General features: G+C 54.8%; 5 protein-coding genes across 5 annotated transcripts; all 5 read right to left on the bottom strand.

The window, feature by feature from the left end:
* Positions 1–785: 785 nt before the first annotated feature.
* On the bottom strand, positions 786–1,881 carry BU26DRAFT_456625 (cytosolic Fe-S cluster assembly factor NBP35; the record flags this gene model as incomplete). The annotated part of the gene is made up of 2 exons (XM_033824918.1): positions 1,768–1,881; positions 786–1,711 (listed from the first exon to the last, which is right to left on the bottom strand). Coding segments are annotated over exons 1-2 (1,011 nt in total), but the record flags the coding sequence as incomplete, so codon positions are not given.
* A 293-nt stretch (positions 1,882–2,174) lies between these two features.
* BU26DRAFT_427750 (ubiquitin-activating enzyme E1) lies at positions 2,175–7,536 on the bottom strand (the record flags this gene model as incomplete). Its single annotated transcript, XM_033823749.1, has 3 exons — positions 2,175–2,313; positions 2,363–5,393; positions 6,492–7,536. The coding sequence occupies 3 exons, from the start codon at positions 7,534–7,536 to the stop codon at positions 2,175–2,177; spliced, it is 4,215 nt and encodes a 1,404-aa protein (XP_033683875.1).
* A 688-nt stretch (positions 7,537–8,224) lies between these two features.
* On the bottom strand, positions 8,225–13,216 carry BU26DRAFT_427004 (GMC oxidoreductase; the record flags this gene model as incomplete). Its single annotated transcript, XM_033823711.1, has 9 exons — positions 8,225–8,318; positions 8,367–9,234; positions 9,282–10,001; positions 10,056–10,099; positions 11,439–11,721; positions 11,821–12,637; positions 12,696–12,729; positions 12,821–12,891; positions 12,950–13,216. The coding sequence occupies 9 exons, from the start codon at positions 13,214–13,216 to the stop codon at positions 8,225–8,227; spliced, it is 3,198 nt and encodes a 1,065-aa protein (XP_033683874.1).
* Positions 13,217–15,438: 2,222 nt separating this feature from the next.
* On the bottom strand, positions 15,439–16,066 carry BU26DRAFT_504999 (uncharacterized protein; the record flags this gene model as incomplete). The annotated part of the gene is made up of 3 exons (XM_033826816.1): positions 15,439–15,622; positions 15,727–15,953; positions 16,010–16,066. The coding sequence occupies 3 exons, from the start codon at positions 16,064–16,066 to the stop codon at positions 15,439–15,441; spliced, it is 468 nt and encodes a 155-aa protein (XP_033683873.1).
* A 1,515-nt stretch (positions 16,067–17,581) lies between these two features.
* On the bottom strand, positions 17,582–19,088 carry BU26DRAFT_519077 (phytanoyl-CoA dioxygenase family protein). The gene is made up of 3 exons (XM_033828966.1): positions 18,645–19,088; positions 18,007–18,447; positions 17,582–17,957 (listed from the first exon to the last, which is right to left on the bottom strand). Exons 1-3 carry the CDS (start codon positions 18,934–18,936, stop codon positions 17,755–17,757), a joined length of 936 nt encoding a protein of 311 aa, XP_033683872.1. The 5' UTR covers positions 18,937–19,088; the 3' UTR covers positions 17,582–17,754.
* Between the last annotated feature and the right edge of the window lie 38 nt (positions 19,089–19,126).

Here is a 19,126-nt window from a genome sequence, read left to right as displayed (position 1 = left end):
CGCAAAGGGGGGGCGAAGTAAATGCGACGAGCAACAGGTCGTCTTATTGTGATGTGATTGATTGATTGCTAGGAGGAAGCAGCTGCACGTTTCCAGGGCATTGGGCATGCAGCCAAGACACTGCTCTTGCCGCTATCCGCGCTATGACATCGTGCACTGTGACCATCATTATGTACGTTCGGAGGCGTTGAGCGGCGGCTGGGCATTCTTTGAAAGGGTCTGTGAAGAAGATGAGGAGATCAATACATGCGACGTCATGCCCTCCCAAAACCACCAGAGCTATCGCGGGAACCCTTGAGAGCGCTAGAGATGCTGACCCAGCGGAGTCCTCGAACGACGGTGGCCCAAGCTCCACGCCAAGTTTCAGCTTCATACGAGTTGTGGCGCGACCAAGGAAGATCCGGGCGATGACGAGGATCCTGTGGCAGTGCATGCACGAGTCTTGGTCTGCTTTCGATTTAGCCTCTTCATTATTGGCTGCTTGATCCTCCCATTCTCTCAAGACATGACCAAGTCCTGCCATGACAGTTGTACAGGCGACGCGTAAGCTATGTAGTGTCTCCTGCACCGCAGACTCTGCCACGCTGCACCCATTGTAGCGTAAACAACAAGTAACCCATTTCGGAGAATGGGCTTCTTAACCCATTCGCTTGACTTGGTGAACAGACAACAAGAAAGCTGGATGCTAAGCGCCGCCTATATGCAACCCAAAATGCAGAACGCTCCATGCCTATCCCAAGACGCCAGCCCTTGGCTATTCGACCAAATAGTCTTCATGCAGCATCCAGCCCATCCTCCATGCTCACCCCTATCTGGTCCCCCACCTTCTGCACCACATGCCGTATTGCCTTGCAAGCCGGTGAGTCCGGATACGCCTCCAAGAACGATTCCCCAAAGTCGCACGCCATCCCTATCCGCGGGTCCAGCGGTACCGCGCCGAGGAAAGGAATCTTCTCGTCCTGGGCCAGCCTCCTCGCGCCGCCCGTTGACGGCCTGAAGATCTGAGATTCGTGCTTGCACCCAGGGCACACGAAGCCCGACATATTCTCCACAATGCCCAGAATGGGGATCTTGGCCTTCCTGCAGAAGTCGATTTCCTTCCGCACATCCAACAAACTGACTTCCTGCGGCGTGCTGACCAGCACCGCGCCATCAACGCCCGAAGCTTTCAAGAACGAGTTGACGGAAAGATGCTCGTCGCTCGTCCCCGGCGGCGTGTCCACCACCAGCACATCCAACTCGCCCCACCCCACCTCCATCAAGAACTTCTTGATCAGCCCGTTCTTCTTCGGCCCCCGCCAGATCACCGCATCGTCCCTATTCGGCAGCATAAACTGCACTGACATAACGCCCAGATTCTCGCTCACCCACACCGGCTCCCACCCCTCACTCGTAGTATGAATCTGCTCGTCTTCCACGCCCATCATTTTGGGGATGGACGGCCCGCAGATATCCGTGTCCATGAGGCCGATGGTGGAGGACGGGTCTGAAGCGAAACCGTGCGCAAGCATGGTGCTGAATGTGGATTTACCGACGCCGCCTTTGCCGGAGAGAACGAGGATTTTGTGGCGGACGGAGGAGAGGCGGGATGTGATGAGTGGAATGTCAGGGTCGGGACCCTTTGGAGCGGAGGCGCATATTTTCTGGTTGGGGCACCCGGCGCAGGAGTCGGCGACGCCTGCGCGCTCAGATTCGGGACCAGGACAGTGTTCTGTGGGTATGTGGTGAGTGAGCGCTATCAGGAGAGATGGGCGGGGAGGTAGCAACCTGGTTCAGGCGCAACGAGCTTAGGTGCGGTTTTGAGAGGCGCATCGAGATCTACCTGGGTCGGCTCCTCCAGTGATGGCGCCATTGCGAGTGATGTGTAGCGTAGAATGCTTGAAGTTGTGGGAGAAAAGTGTACTGCAGCTTCCTGTGGTTGATAATCAATGCCGCCACCTATAGGGCTGAGGTGCTTGGCGTGCCCCACGTCGTTCCGATCGGAACGCGTCTCCGCGGGTTTCACTCATCACCAATGTAGCCCAAAAAAAAGGGTAGAATACTTGATTGTGTTGATTGTGTTGATTGAGTGGTCTATTCATTCGCCCCATGCTCGTCTATATTTCGAGACCATGACCACCGTCGGCAATGCGCCAAATCCTTGCTGTCCAAAACCAACGCTCGCCAACGCTTGCTTACTTTTGCAGCTTCACCATCACGTACGGGATCTCGACATCCTCCTCCGTCTGGTCTTCTGCAGTCACCTCAAAGATGACGTTGTTTTGGTGGTCTGGGATCGGCTTCCTGCTGATGAACTCAACGAGCTTGCTCATCCTAAAAACGTGTCAGCGTGAAGCCAATAACAAGGTGGTGGGAAACCTACGAGAGAGGCATCCTATCCTTTAGCTTCGAGGGAGGGTAGAACGAAGCGTACAGCAAGCTCACACCAGAGCTGACCATCTGAATGTTGAGACCCTTCTCCTCGAAATGGCCAATGAACTCCTGCAATGTAACATCATGGACCTCGAATCGATCCCACAGCTTATCTATCTCCACCTCCTTACCACCATGTCCCGTGTACTTCCCCTTCGGACTAGCAATAGGCTCGCTAAATCCGAAGAACGGCAGAGCCAAGTTGATGAACCCGTTCTTGTACTGCTCGATATCCGTCTTGCCGTCGACGATCTTGTACAGCTCGAGATTGACGAGACCAGTCACCAACGCAGTCGTCGTTGCGATGGCCGGGATGATCTTGCCGGCAATGAACTTCGTCTTGTGTCGGTCTGCCTGCTCGATCTTGTAGTTCTCGGCGCGCAGGTTGCTGGCAGCGGTGATGAAGTCGATGTGGTGATTAGTATCATCGTCCTTTTCGAATTCCACCGGCTGGAGCTTAAACCCAGCGAGAGATTTGGGTGGCGGTAGCGATTCAATTATCTGGTTCAAGACATCATTGTCATCCATACCCGTCTGCTGGGCATTGGGATCGGGATCCGAATCGCTCGCCTGGATCTTCACCGAAGGATCTGGCTTGAAGTCTGGAACGATCATGTCGTTTAGTACCTCAAGGTAATGCTCTTTCTTGGCATTCTGGGGAGGGTTGATGCCGTAGTTGTAAGCGTGCAATATCGCAGCCGCTTCGACGAAAGTGACGTGTGTGGGGTTGGACGGGTCGAACTTCAGTGCGTCAGGTGCGCGCTTAGGCCCAGACCAGAACGGCTGGCCGGAACCTGTGGTGGAGTCCTTCGGGAAGTTGTAGAGCAGCTGCTGAATAGCGTGGTTGTAATTTTTCTCAAACTGCTGTCGCGCCCAAATGATGCAGTCATCAAAGGTCAACGGCTTCTCCGTCACCAGGAAGTCGCGCAGAGTCTCCAGGGTCTGCTTCTCGTTACCAGACTGCTTCAGTGAGGCACCAAGATAATCCGGCTGTGTGAGGTACAGATTGACAATCTCCGGGCCCTTCACAAAGAATGAGTCGAACATTTCCCGCGCCCACGCGATGGTGTGCTCGATGCGGTTCGGGAAACTTCTAAGCGTGCACATTGGGAAGGACCTCTCCGGGGGATCTTGCGACGACGAGTACGATTCCGTGATGTGCGGGAGAATGACCTGGGTGTTGCCCTTGGTTCCGAGCGTGCCGCTATCGAGCAGAGGCTTCCGGAAGAATACGCAGCGACGGTCGACGTAGGTTCGTGCCTCCACGTTATCTAGCGCATTGGTAACGGCGTCAAGATTCTCCCAGAACTTCTCGTTGAAGATGTGCTCCGTGTCGGGGCCAACCTTGTCTTGCATTGTTACGATCTTGCCCTTCAGGTCAGGGTTCATGGCCTGCACGGCTTTCGCGGCGCAGTCGCTCTTGAGTTTACCGACATCGGATGGCCTAAACAGGAACTGCCGATTTAAGTTGCTCTTCTCGATTTGGTCGTTGTCAGTAACCCAGATCTTGCCGTTAGGACCGGCGCCAAGACCCATCATGGCCCAATTCTTCAGCATTTCGCAGCCAATAGCACCGGCGCCAACCAGGAATTCCTTGATATTGCCGAGCTTCTCCTGGTATTCCTTTCCAAGGACAGCAATCTGACCGTCGTACCGCGAGCCAATCGGAGCGCACTGCTCCTCCGAACGGGTGGTTGATGGAAGTGATTCAAGCGAATCGAAGTATAGGAACTGAGCGATTGGGTGGAATTTCCCAGAGACAGACTTCAGTACCTCCTGAGCCGCCATACCACCAAAGAAGGCCGCTACAGGACTCAGGTCACCCCGCGCCTGGTAGCTGAGCTCTTTGATCAGCTTCTCATCGAGCTCGACGGTCTCCTCTCCTTGGCCAGCAAGGTCTTGGGCGAGCTTCAGCACCTCCGCGGCATCGGCGTCGTTGTGGGGGCGCGGGAATTCGCCGTTGTGGCTCTCAGCAAAGGCGTGAAGAGCCTGAATGCCAACGTGGAGCTGCATGGGCCTGTCAAACTTGGCAAAGTCGGAGATCAGAAGCTCCGGCTTCTTGAGCTGCTTGCTGAACGGTTCGAAGTCGATGATCTTGGGCATCTTGACCTGAACATACTGGCCACCACCCTTGTACTCGCCGAGGCCGGAGACGTCGCCAATAGAGAATGTATAAGGGCCTTTGACTTCAATCTTCCGGGGCGCGCAGTTATTTAGCTCCTCCATCCCCTTGACTTCAGTGAATGTAACCCAGTCGCCATCTTCCAGACCGTGCCGGGTCTCGTCGAGCGCAGAAACTAGGCCGTCGGAATCAATGTCCGCAACAATTCCGCTGTTGACATTCTCGCCGGTGGGGTCGCCTATGGTGAAGTTCTTGCCGAAATCGGTGAAGATGGTGCCGAACAGGCCGTAGGTGTCTGTTATGACCACGTAGATGCCGTTCTCGTGACAGTAGTCGGCGATCTTGATCTGATCCTTCAGTGGTGTATCCGTCAGGACCACAACCTGAAACTGCTTCAGCTGCGATAAGTCTGACGTCAGATCGCCTCCAGTGTATTCCTCCACGGGGGTGTACGGGTTGAGCTCGGAAACGCGGGGGACAGTGACCGCGGCTCGCGGCTTGCCGACATCGTCGGGATGGAGGAAGAACTGCGACGAGAGATCTTGGAGCTGGGCGGGCTTCGGATCGTAGAGCGTCAACGACCTGACGCCGGCGAGCGCGATGTTCTTTGCGATTTCGACACCAAGACCTCGGAGACCGGCAACAAGGACATTGGAGGAGCCCATGCGCTTCATAGCCTCGTGGCCTAGCACATACAGCTGCCTGCTGTACAGGGACTCGTCGATCTCGCCGTCGGCATTCTTGAGCTGCGCAGCGGCAGCGGCAGGGCTGTCGACCTGCATGGTGTCCTTTTCCATGGTATTTAGAAATGTACGGAAGAGTTTGGTTAAGAGTGGAAGTGGGAGAGTGCGTGGTGGAGCTAGCAGTGGCGGATGTCGAGGGTGTTTATAAATACACAGCCTCTTCCGTGAATCGGCGGCGCCTGCCTAGGGAAAGGGTTTGCTCGCTTGCACAGCGCTTAAACTTACCGACATGGCTTTCTTATGCGGACTTCCAAGGTCCTCGCCGGAGAACCTTCTCTTCCCCAGTTTGCCGGCTGTTTCGGAGCCTGGGAGCACTGGACGTCGCGAGTAAACGGGGAGATTCAGCGAAAGCGGGGTGCGCTGCGGCGGCTTCGCGTTGGCAAGGGAGACGAACGGCCCGAGGCTGCCTCCAAGGGTTTGGGGAAGGTGTAAGCGGGCAAAATGCTGTAGTTGTTAAGAGGCAGAGAGGTTGGGTGGGTATTATGTAGCGATGAGGTGCAGGCGCAGAAGGTGCTGGATGGAGCTCTCGAAACGCGCTAGCATATCCCACCTTTGTCTTGGCATAGCTCGCCACCCCTCGTGAGTACCTCATCGGCCCGCCACCAATCATTCACAGGATATCTTCAGAAAATGCAACAGCCTTCCGTAACCGGGTTCACAAACGAATGGGGATTCATCAAAGGCTGTAATCAGCGGACAACCCAAGGCTACAACACTAAACTAATCCAGCAGCACCAGCGATTAGGCATCTACCATGGGTATCAGTCAGCCTGGCGCATACGACGTGTTACGGCAAGTCACCTCAAGCGTCTTCAATCGCAGTTTGAAATCGAAGCCCGGGAAGGCAAATCGTCGTATTCACCAGCCAGCAGGCCGCTTCGTCTATCTCGTTGCTTGTCTCACAGTGTCTCCCATATCCTCCATGTCGGCTGGTCATTACTGCCTGCAAACCACTCTGCACCGAGATTTTCCTCCCAATAACGCCGGAACCCCGTCAGGTGACGGAAGACATGTAGCCGTCACTATGCTCGCTAAAATCCTACGCCAGGATATCCATGCCGGAAGATGCTGTACAAGAAGAGAAAGGGGAGCGCGAAGGCCGTCAGTGCCTTGAGGTATGCCGGGTATTGCGGGTTCGTCGATCTGAGCTTGCGCTGCCTGGAGAGCTGTTAGTGTCTGTTCGCTAACCAACCGCGGGCGTCACCTACTTGAACTCGTGTAGTCACTGTAGTAGTACGACGAATCCGTCCCTGTCGTACTCTTGTCATCATGTTTGCGGTCGTGCCTGCGCTTCAAGCCTAGAAGGGCGGCCAGCCCACCGAGGCCGGCAGCAAGGCCCAGCAAGCCGCCCATTCCGCCGCCTTCCTTCTTCGGAGGACGAGACGGGCGCGAGGAGCCCTGGCCGTACCAACGACGTCCGCCGGCGGCCGCGCTGCCGCCGCTATGGTGGTGCTCCTCAATATAAGTCGTCTCCTCATGGGTCCGTCTCCTCCGCTTGCCCAGACCAAAGATGGCCAGAATGCTGTCGAAGGCGGCTTTGGCGCAGCAGTAGAAGCAGATGAGGAGCAGAAGAATGATGCCGAGGATCACGCCAATGACGATTCCAGCAATGGCACCGCCACTGAGGCCCCCTCCTCCCTGGTTCGATTCTACTAGTGTTCCGTTGACGCCGGTCGCGATGGGGGTCTCGAAGGGTACGGTTGCGGTCGGGGAGCCCGTGGCTGTGATGACAATCAGAGTCGAGCTCGTAGGACGCAATGGTGCGGACGGGTTCAATGTACCAATGACTCCAGGAGACGATCCTCCTCCAATCTGCCTGCAAGTTCCTGCGGTTGGATCGTAGCAGTAGAATCCGCTGCCGCAGCACACGCCCCCGCACAGTTCCGCGGTGGTGCATCCCGATGTCGCCTGTGGAGTAGCGCCAAGGAAGGTGCTGTAGACGGAGGTGCGCGTAACGAGGTCGGTCTCGGTGTAGATGAAGGTGCTGTAGACCCATCCGCCGCCGCCGCCTGTGCACTGAGCCTGATTGTTCGCATCCGTGATGCACTGTTGGCCAGCGGCGCAGCAGAGCTGGCCATAATACCCGCAGGCAGTTCCAGACCCGCAGTCTCGCTTCGCGACTTGGGATGCGTTGTGCAGCTGCCGGATCTCTTCAATGTGGTGGATTGCTTCGACAGGGTAGGGCTTCGCCGATGCGGAGGGCAAGAGTGCGACTGCGACGAGTGCGAGGACGGCTGCGGGAGCCCTCAGAAACCACATGATGGCCGGGGCAGGCCAGACAAGGGCGGAGTGCGTGTCTGTCGCAGCGTGCGATAGCTCGTCGTCGACGGGGTGGTTGAGGGGAGAGAGCTGGTGGGTTGCGGGGTAGCAGGTGATTCGCTTAGCTCGCAGCTCGCCGTGTGGTGCGATAAGCCTGGAGCGACCGTGGAATGCGATGTCGCAGAGAGTCAGCGATTGAACGACGGAATGCAGTGTGCGATGTGGGAGGGAGAAGGTATGCTGGGGAGGACGTATGCCGTGCTGCGAGGAAATACAGTACTCTGACCTGGGTGGGGGTTGGGGAGGCTGGTAGCACACCAACCACCGTTTTTTTGCACTACTGCCGGCCTTCTGCAGCTATAGGACCCAGTATTTTTGTTCCGTCGCAAGCAAGAATAATAATAGACCGCCTCGAAATGATGCAATTGCCGCGGACAATTGGGATGCTCACTTTGTTGCGATGATGCATGATCGCCCGCGAGGCGTGCAGTACACAAATAACAAGCGAGGCGTTGTCTAGCTGACCCAGCAACCGCTCCCACGGACCACACCTCACACTTCGTAATCATCGCACCGGTTACTGACCACCTCGTCTCATGTTACATACAACATCTATTCGCTAGTACTATAGCGTCTACCACATCCATTATCCTGTCTCGCATCTTCATCAGAACCACGGCCATCATGATCATAGTCGGGCCTGCCTCCCCAGCTGGTACTGCGCAATGAGCTTGTCCGCCGCCTTCTGCCCGACGAGATACGCCGTCGACTGGGTGTGGTTGCTGGGCTTCATTAGCTTTGCTCTCGGCTCATACGCGGAGGATGCTTACTTGGTGGTCAGTGGACAGACACTGACATCCGCCAGCCGCAGTCCTTCCACTCCAAACACCTTGAAGTCTGTATCCACACAAGCCAACTCATTCTCGGGCTTCCCCATCATCGCCGTTCCGTTGATGTGCCAGACCGTCCCCGCAGCTTCCTTCATGAACGCATCGATATCCACGTCCGACAAACTCTCAGGTCCGTAGATGCGCCTCTTGACGCTCTTCTTGATCTCCGCGTTTTCAAACAATTTGGTCCACGTTTGCCGGATGCCTTCCCTCAGGACGCGGCGATCGTAGGGGTGCTCCAGGAACCCGAGATTGAGGATGGGCTTGTCCCCCGGATTGGCTGAGGCGAGCGTGATGGACCCCTCGGACATTGGATTCATGAGGAATGCCACCCCTGACATGTAGCTGCTGCCTTCCGGCAGTACAGTACCAGGCGGGTGGAGCAGCGCACCACCTATGAACTCATACGCGGGCACCGTATCCCGGGAGAGAAAATCTTGCCATCTCTTGTCCAGGGCCTTATACTCTGCATACTCTTCAAGCCCCGGCAGCTTCAGGAAACCGCCGAACATCGTCCCGTAATGCAGACCAAAGGTCCCAGTCTTGTCCGTGTCCCACAGCCCTTTTGCCTCGGCTACCAGCTTCTCGTTAGTCTCGAATGAATACCGGTCGTTCTGGATCCCGTCACATTCAACACTCAGGAATGTCATGACATGGTCGTGGAGCTGCTTGCCGACACCAGGCAGATCCTTGACGACCTTGATACCGAGCGCTTCCAGCTCCTTCGCAGGCCCAATACCATTCAGCAAGAGCAGGCGCGGAGTGTCGATTGCTCCACCGCAAATAATGACCTCCTTTCCGGACATTGCTAACACTCGATCAGTAAAGTTCCCGAACTGGATGCAACTTGCTCACCTTTTCTACCGTCGGCAGTTTCAATACCAACGACCTCAGTTCCCTCAAACTCCAGGCGATGAACAGTAGCATCCGTCCAGATGGTCAGATTGTCCGGCGCATTGACTAAATGCGCACTTGCGCTCGTGGTCCTCCCATCCTTCGAGTACGATGCCGGAAAGACGCCAACTCCGATCGGGTCTCCCGAGTTAAAATCCAGATTAACCTTCTCCCCGCTCTTCACCAATGATTCCGCCCAGGGCAAAGTCCCCTTCTCCAGAACCGGCGGCAAACATACCTTCAAAGTCCCTTTCGTCCCGTGCAGGCTCGGATCCGGCTTTGCCAGGTGCGGGTACGCGCTCGCACCGCTATAGTCATAATCCTCGATTTCCTGGAACGACTTCTTTGTGTGCTCCCATCTCCAGCTGTCGTCGCCGACGATCTCGGCCCAGCGGTTGTAATCCTCGCCGGAGCCGTACAGGTAGACCTGGAAGTTCATGATGCTGCTACCGCCGAGGCCCTTGCCACGCGAATACGGTATCTCTCGGTTGTTCAGTTGTTTTTGCGGGGTGGAGACGTAGCCGTGGTCCAGGTCAGGGCGCATGAAGGGGACTGCATAGCGGTGGAAGGGCGCCCGAAGGTATTCGCCCTCTGGGTTGGGTCCTGCTTCTACGAGGAGCACTGAGGGGCGTGCTGCTGCATGTGAGAGCCGGTGGGCTAGCAGGCAGCCTGCTGTTCCTCCTGGGGTGGGTGTCAGTTGAGTCACGTTTGTGGGTTTAGAGGGCTGCGACCTACCGCCGACAACGATGAAGTCGTACGTTGACGCCATGGTACACAGGCTTACAGGGCAAGAACTTCAGAACGGTATTTCAGGTCAGTATTTCCCTCTCCCGTCTATCGGACAAAACCCTCAAGCTCCACTGCAGCGCATCCCATCAGCCTTTATACTCCGCAGCGCAATACAGTATTCCACATCTCCACCCCTTCCCTCGCCTCGGAAAAAGCACACGTACAGCCACATGCAGCGGCTGATGCAGATCATCCCCGGACACTTCATCTAGCGACCCACTCCACCGGCCCCACTAATCCCAATCAGCACGTCTTCCGGCCCTACCTGAGCTCATCCATCAGCCTAACACCCCATCAGCATCCCGCTTATTCACCACCGACTAACCAACTTCCTCCACGCCCAGGTGCTCGGAATTCCTAATTCACCCCGCCGTTTCTGGATCCGGGCAATGCTTCTCTGGCTAAGCTCCGCATACCTACAGTACTTACACTCGTCCTGCAACCGCTTTTCCCGACGGGAAGGAGCGCGGAAGCAGAACTGGAATCAACGGGGGGCCTACAAGCCGTGGGCGGTGAGGTGGGTTTTGGAATTCAAGACGCGCTTGGCTGTCAGACGTAAGTAGGTGGCTGCTAGCCGCAAGCGGGGTATGTCAGGTTGTGCAACGGCTCGGAAGAATAGGTGCGTTCTGCTTTCGAGGTTCTGAGTGGAGTGCGGTGCGGTATCCGATGGACCAGCCCTGTCGGCACTGATTCCGGAGGTTATACGCAGACCAATTATCTCGACTCGGTAGTCAACGGCGGCTGCATCTATACAGTATCTTCCGATCCACTAGGGGAGATGGAGTCGGTCCGTCGTCGGGCTATTCCTACTGCTCAGTGCCTTTCTTTTCACGGCGTAGCACTAGCCCGAACCATCTGGCGCTAGCGGAGCGAGACGAAAGTCTGTCTGCACAAGCGTCTGAACACGCTCAATTTTCAAATAGGTACAATTTCCAAATACCCCATCTTTAGAAAAAAATTGCTGACGCTTCTACGCGCCTTTCAAATATATTCGCTTCGCTAATGCTGACTAACACCCCCGGTCTACACATGCGGAATCTTGCTACTCCGCCCACTCCGCCTCCGCCTATATCACCTCAGATCCCCAGACTCACATCCAGAGCTCTGGACAGGTAGTCTTAGGTAATCCTCACCACGCCAATCCGTAGCATAGCCCATCTTTATGCGCGTTACTAAGCGGCGGACAAGCAAAAAGTGATTCCGAGTATGCGGTTTGGGACACGCTGACGCTTTGCTGGTTGCGTATGGCGCGGCTGTTCGTCGTAGGGCTAGGGAAATGCCGCGCTTCCCTGCTGGTGCCGAAGCTGACGTTTGGGAGTTGGAGGGGACGCAGGTCGCGAATTGGCGGTGTGGATGACCGCTTTATGCGCGGGGGTGGGTTTGTCTTGAGCATCTTGCATGAGACAGATGATGAGTTCAAGATGTGTAGTGGTGGTTGGATGGTGGGAAAGCGCGCTTTCTTTGACTAGGATATGTGTGAGTATGGGTGGTTTGTTGGTAGGCTTGAGAGTTGGATATGTGTGCTTACCTTTGCACAGAACGCTCTTTGCCAAGTAACCTGTCCGATGGGGAACCCGCTCTTTGAAATCGCTCGTGAGAAGCGCGAAGGCTGCTTAGGTTTAGCCTAGGGATCATGTAGCTTCTCCCTTTTCCTCAGATGAACAAGCATCGCGATTCGAATCACCATCTTGGTTCGCATTCTTTCAGCCACCCGATCTCCCAGGCAGCCCCAAATCCTCTCTCGAAACTGCCCTCGACATCTCCGTCTGCGTGATCTGCGTCTCCATCAAGCTCGCCGGCAGCGTATCCCTCAACCAATCCGGCTTCCTCATCTGCCTCGCAGCTTCAAATCCTCTTCTCGGCTGTTCCGCCCCTTCCCTTCCTACTCCCTGCTCCACATCTCCCCTCGCACCATCCCCATACTGCGCCGCCGTAGCAAGACTGCGATGATGCAGCGGCGAGAACTTCGGGAACGAGCGCGCCACTAACGCGCGCAGATCTGGTAACGAAGCCGCGACAATAGCAAGGCTGATCTGAATCGCAATGAGCAGATTAATAGTCCCGCCGAAGTACGAGCTATAGTCCATGCGGCGGCGTATAAACGGGATCTGCAGCAGCGCGACCACGCACACAATAAAGCCCAGGCCAAACACCACCACGAGCCCGACTCGCTGCCGCGTCTTCAGCTTGCTCAGGCGCCACACGTACGGGACCGGCAGGGCGAAAATCAGACTGTCCAGCGCGGAGTCGCCGACCGCGGCGGAGTACGAGTACATGGGCGAGCTGAAGCAGTGCGAGCCGGAGAAGGCGAGCCAGTCCGATGTCCAGAGTTTGGAGATGGAGCGGCAGGAGACGGAGAGTATGGTGAGGACTTCGATGAATTGGGCGAGCGCGAGGAAGAGCAGGATGTAGGTTGAGCGGCGGAGGGTGGTGATTTGCGGCGGGAAGATGCGCAGGTAGTAGGTTAGGATGGAGAAGCGGGTGAAGGTTACGGCGAGGATGTAGGCGATGCGGCGTTCGAAGATGTGCTGTTCATGCAGTCATTAGCTGGGCTTGTTAGCGGAAGGGTGTGGAGAGTTTACGCACCCGATAATACGGTAGCTCTGATGCCTGGTCAGGTCTATGCGACCGCACGCACGCAGCATCAGCAACTGCTTGACTGACTTCCATGAACCAATAACGCACTGGGACAAATAAATCGACTCACTCACCCATCTCTATCAAACCCCCACGAATCATCCGCGCTCATACAACTTATCACCGTCCTGCCAAACGCGCAAATCTGCCACTCATTAGTCCAATCCTCTTCCCTCATATACTCTGCAACCATCTCTACATACCGTCCCACAGATAATCAACCCATCATCCACCGCCAACTTCCTCTTAATCCCCAGCCGACTATACACCCGCAACGCCACCGTGCCAATCGCCAGCAGGATAAGCGGAATCTCCACCGCCAGCATTGTCCGGTTCTCGTTGCTCGCCGCGTCGTTGGCTAGAGCTGCGAGCGCTTGCGCGTCCTCCACCGTCCTCGTTACATTCTTTACTACCTCTTTCACCACCAGCACCGCCGCCGTCGCCGCCGTGGGGTCAAAGTTCCCGACCATCCTCTCTGTCTTTCTTCAACCGTAGTGCGAGTGGGTGGGTCTGTCGTAGCAGCGTAGCGCCAAGACTAGCGCCGAAGAAAGACTACGACAGTCGGCGTTCCATTTTCCCACCGAGGAATACTCTCGTTTTGAGAGTGGGGGGGGTGGGGGGGGGGGGGGGGGGGGGGGCTTTGCGTGACGACTGTGTCTTGAGATGTTGCTTGCTGACGTGCAGCGGGAGCGCTGACTGAGCGCGCCATATAATGCGCGGGCGGGCCAATTGGGATTTCGGGGCGGGAGGTTCGCTTCGGCTCGGCGGGCTGTCGCTTGCGAGGGTTACAAATTGTCGGTGGGTTTATTTTTTGGGGGATTGGTGCGGTGGGAAGCGATGTGCTGGGTTGGGATGGAAGGAGCGCCTGAGGTATGTATGGGAGCACGTGATCTTGGAAAGGCAGGGGAAATTTGAAGTGCAGGTGCTGAAGGGATGGCACGTATTAGAATGACGTGGGAGGCGCATAAGCAGGTATTACTAGATATAGCCACTACTTTACAGAATGTTGGGAGATCAATGCCGTCTTCAAGCCCACGGTCGAGAAAACGGCAAACTTCCTCCGCCGGTGCACGAGCATTGCCAGTCAGATTTTTGACGAGAAAATGGAACTACTTCATAAACTGATCGCTGACGTCAAACGTGAGCTGAAGCTTCTTGCGGCAGATGCTCCGGTTGATCGTACCTAGGTACGTTCAAGCCACATTCGACTGAAGTTCCCCTCCAGACTCTACTGGAGCTCCTAGTTGAATTATGTGTCCACGAAGCCCAGCATCGTAGGCGCTTATACGTAAGACGTTCAGTCGTGTGCTCATAGGAAATAGTACTATTGGGAAGCGAGGATACAGATGAAAATGGCCGACCTCACGAAAGGCCCCGGTTGCTCATCCAAAAATGTCTCTCGAGACTCCAAGAACAGCCAGCATTGGAAAAGGCCAACAAGTGGCACGAGCCAGCTATACTGTTTACTTGCATTGGCTGCGGGATTACTGGTGCTACGCGGCCGAAGACGAAAAGCGATTATGGAGATTCAGAGGGTGTTTCAATTCATCTAGAAAGCTCGTGCACTGCAGCATCACGACCTTCTGATATCGGGCGACCACGCCTACCACAAACGCGACGTACTGAAGAAGAACGAACCTCTCGACGACGCCGCAATCGCGGAACTTCCGACCCATCCGAAGCACATGAAAAGTCATTCCGGACAGGCAATCAGGAAGCAACTCACGCCAGAGCAAGCCGTCCAGCATGTAGGGTCCTGTGGGGCTACATCGAGCTAGCCGTCTGTAACTATTACAAGCCCTGGCCCCCTCGAAACTGTGCGGAGCCCGTAGCGGCGGTGCGCTGTTGGGCGCTAGGATGCGCTAAAGATGTGACCGTTAGCGATGGTGATTTTCTAGAGTGGGTTGGGGCGGTGGTTACGAGTCGAAGGCCACACGAGGGTGAACCAGAATCAACGTCTTAGAGTCCATGACCGTTTGGCACGCTGTTGGAATGTTGATGGAGATGATGGTATATGAGTTGGTTGTACTAAGCTCGGGTGAGAATTGAACTATATATATATGCATTCCAAAGGGAATTTACATGACTATCGCTCAAGCCTCAACAATGGTCTATACCGGCTCTTTGAAGGACGCGTTAACTTCCCTTTTTTAGTGTATATACGCATCATATGTGCACGCTACCTAGGTATTCCTGATATGGAAACACGCCGATCAAGCAGAGCTAGAAGGGGTTGTAGAGGCTATCGCGACGGTACTTGTGGGTTCTCGTTTTGAGCTGATCGAGTTCGACAGCATGGCTTCGATGCCTGCTACATTGACTTTACCGTTCGAGAGTTCTGTGCTCGCGAGGCTGGTGTGGTTTAGGGGCCGCGAATCTCTGTGAGGTCGCTTCCGCTTCCGCTCCATACCATGACCCGCAAAGAAGAAGAAGAAATTATAGAAACAAAAAGGCTCAAAGTATGGTATGGAGAGGAAGCTAAGGGTTTGAAGGATTTTGGTGCGCTTTAAAATACAACAGCATCTTGAACCAAGCGAGTGTCCGTACATATAACGTCCAAAACTTGCAACTCTCTGAAAAACGAATGGTGTGCATTCGGAGTATTTCAAACCCCTCTTCCGTCTTCATTCCCCTGTTGCACATAGGTAGTTGATACCTAGGTACACCCCATTGACTCCCAGTCATGCTATGCTCATGCCTGACAATCGGGACAGTCACAAGGATCCCCGTTGGGGCCGCATTGACTGCCACCGCTGGAGTCGGGAGAATGACAAGAGTTGAGGCCAAAGTCGGTATAAGCGTCGGCCGTCTCAACAAAGACAGTGGCGACGCCATTGACTCGCTCCCAGCGAGTCGTCCAGCCATCGCAACCAGTCCTGATAGGCGGCAGTCAGTGAACAGAACGTAGATGCGCAGAATGGCGAACATGTTACACCCTGTGGGAACATGAACAGCATTGCAGGAGTCTCGGGGTACCTACACAGGCCGGGTGCCCGAGGGCGGGTTGTCATAGTTCCAGATACATTCGCCGCTCCAATCTGACGTCCCAATATCACAATAGCCAGGCGCGTTGACCGTCAACATGCAGCTGGGAATGCAGGCAGGGTTGCCAGTGCCACCGCCAGGAGTTCCCCAGTCTTGAATACGGAGAAAGACGTCGATTCCCACTTGGCGAGTCTCGATAGTCGAGGATTGAACTGTGTTGATCTAACACCATTAACTGGGCTGGAAATAGTAACGTGGAAAGTTGGTCTAGAACTTACCGTCAAAGCGGTGGCAAGGCCACTGGAGAAAGCAGCGAGGATGAATGAGCAGAGCATTTTGATGTGCTTGATATTCGACGTGCAGTGCTGGTGGGAAGGTGACGAGTGATGCTCGTGATGAGAGTAAATGAAGAGTCTTCTTCTTTGGCACTGACGATGATTGACTGACTGTCTGTCCCTTCTTCTCTTGCATCTTTGCTCGGAAATCCACTGGCTTTTATATCCTCCAGCATCTCATTCTGACTAACTGGTCAAATCCTTCAGGCAGTGCATCAAGGGGCTCAACCTCATCAACCAGACGACGCGAGCAAACTACTACGTCAGGTACCAGCAAAACCAAGGATAAGATCCACAGGTGGTCCAATCCTTTAGGGATCCATAACAGCGCTACATCCTCCACAGATCCTTTAATCACTAAGTTGGGGTCCATTTTACTAGGTAGATCCTAGAGCAAGAGCCCGAGGGCGAAAAGAGGAAGCGGTAGGGTGATGGTTCAAGTAGGCAGAGCCAACCGCGCAGCGCGTATGACCAACAGTAAAGTCAATGCGGCCTTGAAAGCGCCGGTATAGACCATTGTTGGGGCTTCACGATAGTCGTGTGGATTCCCTTTTTCATCACGTTTTCGTTCAAGGTGCGGATCAGAATCGGAGTGCCCGAGCAGTATAAGGCCAAGCCCACCAATCGAGGTGGCTGTGGCTCTCCACGATCCAAATTGCGGCGCGTGCCGCCGCGGCGGAAACAGATCTTACCCTTGCTCAGAATACGGCGGAGGCGGGCATAGGGCGTCCTCTGAAGGGGTGTTTCCCTTGGCAGCCTCTCGTACGTATCGTTGGGGGCTGGTCTCAAGTATAGCCCTACAGTCCTACTTGGGAGCCTAAGAGGCAGGTCGGTTTGTTCGAGAAAAGAGACAAAGGGCGTGATTATTGGTTGAATTATCTGCGTCCGCCGATGGGGCGTGAAGTGCGTCCTCTGAAGGATTATGGAGATGGGTTTAAAGTTAGCCCGCTGTGGGGCTGAAACTACGCCCCAGTGGCTCAGCCGCTCTTGGTATAGTCTTGAGTATAGTCCTACTTGGGCGCAGGAACAGGTCCATTCGTGCGAGAAAAGAGAGAAAGGGCCTGGTTGGTTGAATTACCTGCATTCGCCAACAAGGCGTAAAACACATCCTCTGAAGGATTATTGAAACGGGTTTGAAGTTGCGACTAGTGAATATGCTTATATCTTAAACAGCGGAAGAACGCCTTGGCGAGGCTAGCAGAGAGGGCGGCCGACCCGCTCCTGCCAGAGGGTTGCGGAGCTGGAGTACTTTCGTGATTCGGGTAAAAAGGGACCAGGCAGAGACATCACCTCCAGACAGCACATGACTAACAGGGGTTGGCCGTCTACTTGGTCCTTATAACCGCTTGCAAAGTGGCTTTGGCGACAAGTAAAGCTAGGCACGCCACGATGTAGTGCGTCTACAGCGCTGTTGATCGCTTCCAACTCATACGATTGTTTACATTCCGCGAGTTCTTCGAGACTCCCATTGCTTCGCAGATTGCGCCATGTTTCTAAGACCACTAATCGGAAAACCTACAACTTCTCAAACTCCCCTAATGACTGGTATCGGTAGGAAGCTCTACGCTAAAAGCAGGGAATGCGGATGAAGTGAAAGTCTGGTTTTTGGGATTTGACCTAGTAGTGGCTAGAGCTTGAACGTCTTGGAAGCTCCCAGATTTGCTCGCAGAAGATGCATCTACAAGCCCTCAGAAGATACCTTCAATCCTGTCCACCTGGTTGAAATCATACGCGTTACCGTACGGTCTGTTCAGATAGTTCTTGACCAGCTGCCCAGCCAAGACAAATTCCGCTGCGACCTGCAGGCCGGTCTTCTCCAGGGTCAACTTCTCGTTCAACTCCTCCGCGAATTCGACGGTCATCTGATTGCGGTACCAAGGTGCGAAATGAACTGCATACGTCAATAGCTGGTTTCTTAATAGAGGCGGGTTGTGTCATACTCATCGCAAGCATAACCCTCGGCTCCTGACTCAGATTCGGCTTCCCACCGTGCCAAAGCCTCAAATCTCGCACAATGATACTACCCTTTTTCACCACTGGCTGCGATGGCGGCCGTTCCTGCCTCCTCTTCTCCAGGAGTGCCTTCTTGATCCTTCCGCTCGCGCGTTCACCATGAGCACCCTCTTGGTCGGCGATGGTAGTGTTGAGATGAGTGCCCAGCCATACTTCGGTAGAGCCGTTTTCAGGCGTCATGGTAACCAGTGGGACGTTGATGACGAGAGCAAACGGGATGCGGGAGTGGTCGAAGTCGGCGTCGTTGTGGGTGGGCTGAGAGGCTGGAGGGGCGTCGGCAGTTGGTGGGAGGGCGGTGTTGCCGGAGATGAAGCGGAGAGAGGGGTTGGGGCCAAGGGTGGTGGAAGTTACCTGAGTGACAATAGGATCTGGATGAGCGTTAGAGAGAGAGCTGAGGTGTTGAAAGAAAGATATAGCATGTGGGTAATCCCTCTAAGGAATCATCAACATCTTCACAAGATGGGCTCCAACACCCTTCTCTAGAAGACCCCGTGAAGTTAAATCGGTGCATCTCAACATGGTGGAATTGTCAACGGGCGTAAATGAGCATTCCGGCAAGACTTACTGACATACACCTCCTCAAAGAACATCTCTTCCGTCAACAATGGATCCTGCTGAATATTCCCTTTGTGGTAGTTGAAAGGGCTATCCTTCCTTCCCTGGAGCTCATACGCATCCTCGACCATCCTCTGATTCAGCCTATCTAGAATTTCATGAGGAACCATATCCTCAAGAACCACGAGCCCATCGCGGTGAAGAGCTCGAGTGGCGATTTCGAGGTTCTTCTGGGTGAGCGCGCTATTCTTGATCTCGGAAGGGGAAGTCCTGATGGAGATGGGAGTTGAGGAAAGAGCCATTCTGAGAACGAGAAGTGAGGGGAAGTGACGTAACTGCAAGCTTGATACGACGATTTGGATGCTGAAGACGGCGGGACTGGAGAAGAACTGAGTTGGCTGCTTCGAATGCTTGAAGTTGCTCTTGCAACCAACCACGAATTCATATATCAAACTCCATTTTGGGAAATGCAGATGCTCGAGAGGTGAACCG

This window comes from Trematosphaeria pertusa, assembly GCF_010094035.1.
Source record: "Trematosphaeria pertusa strain CBS 122368 unplaced genomic scaffold BU26scaffold_7, whole genome shotgun sequence".
Classification (NCBI taxonomy): domain Eukaryota; kingdom Fungi; phylum Ascomycota; class Dothideomycetes; order Pleosporales; family Trematosphaeriaceae; genus Trematosphaeria; species Trematosphaeria pertusa.
The sequence above is the reverse complement of the archived record's forward strand: the minus strand, read 5'-3'. Positions and strand labels throughout refer to the sequence as shown.

What these genes read in the sequence shown, in the direction of transcription:
- BU26DRAFT_519077 (XM_033828966.1), bottom strand. Translation starts at nt 18,936, where the DNA reads ATGGCTCTTTCCTCAACTCCCATCTCCATCAGGACTTCCCCTTCCGAG. An exon ending in CTTTGAGGAGGTGTATGTCA is followed by an intron (nt 18,448 to 18,644) that starts GTAAGTCTTGCC and finishes ACGCTCATCCAG; the next exon opens with ATCCTATTGTCACTCAGGTA. An exon ending in GAGGGTTATGCTTGCGATGA is followed by an intron (nt 17,958 to 18,006) that starts GTATGACACAAC and finishes TGACGTATGCAG; the next exon opens with TTCATTTCGCACCTTGGTAC.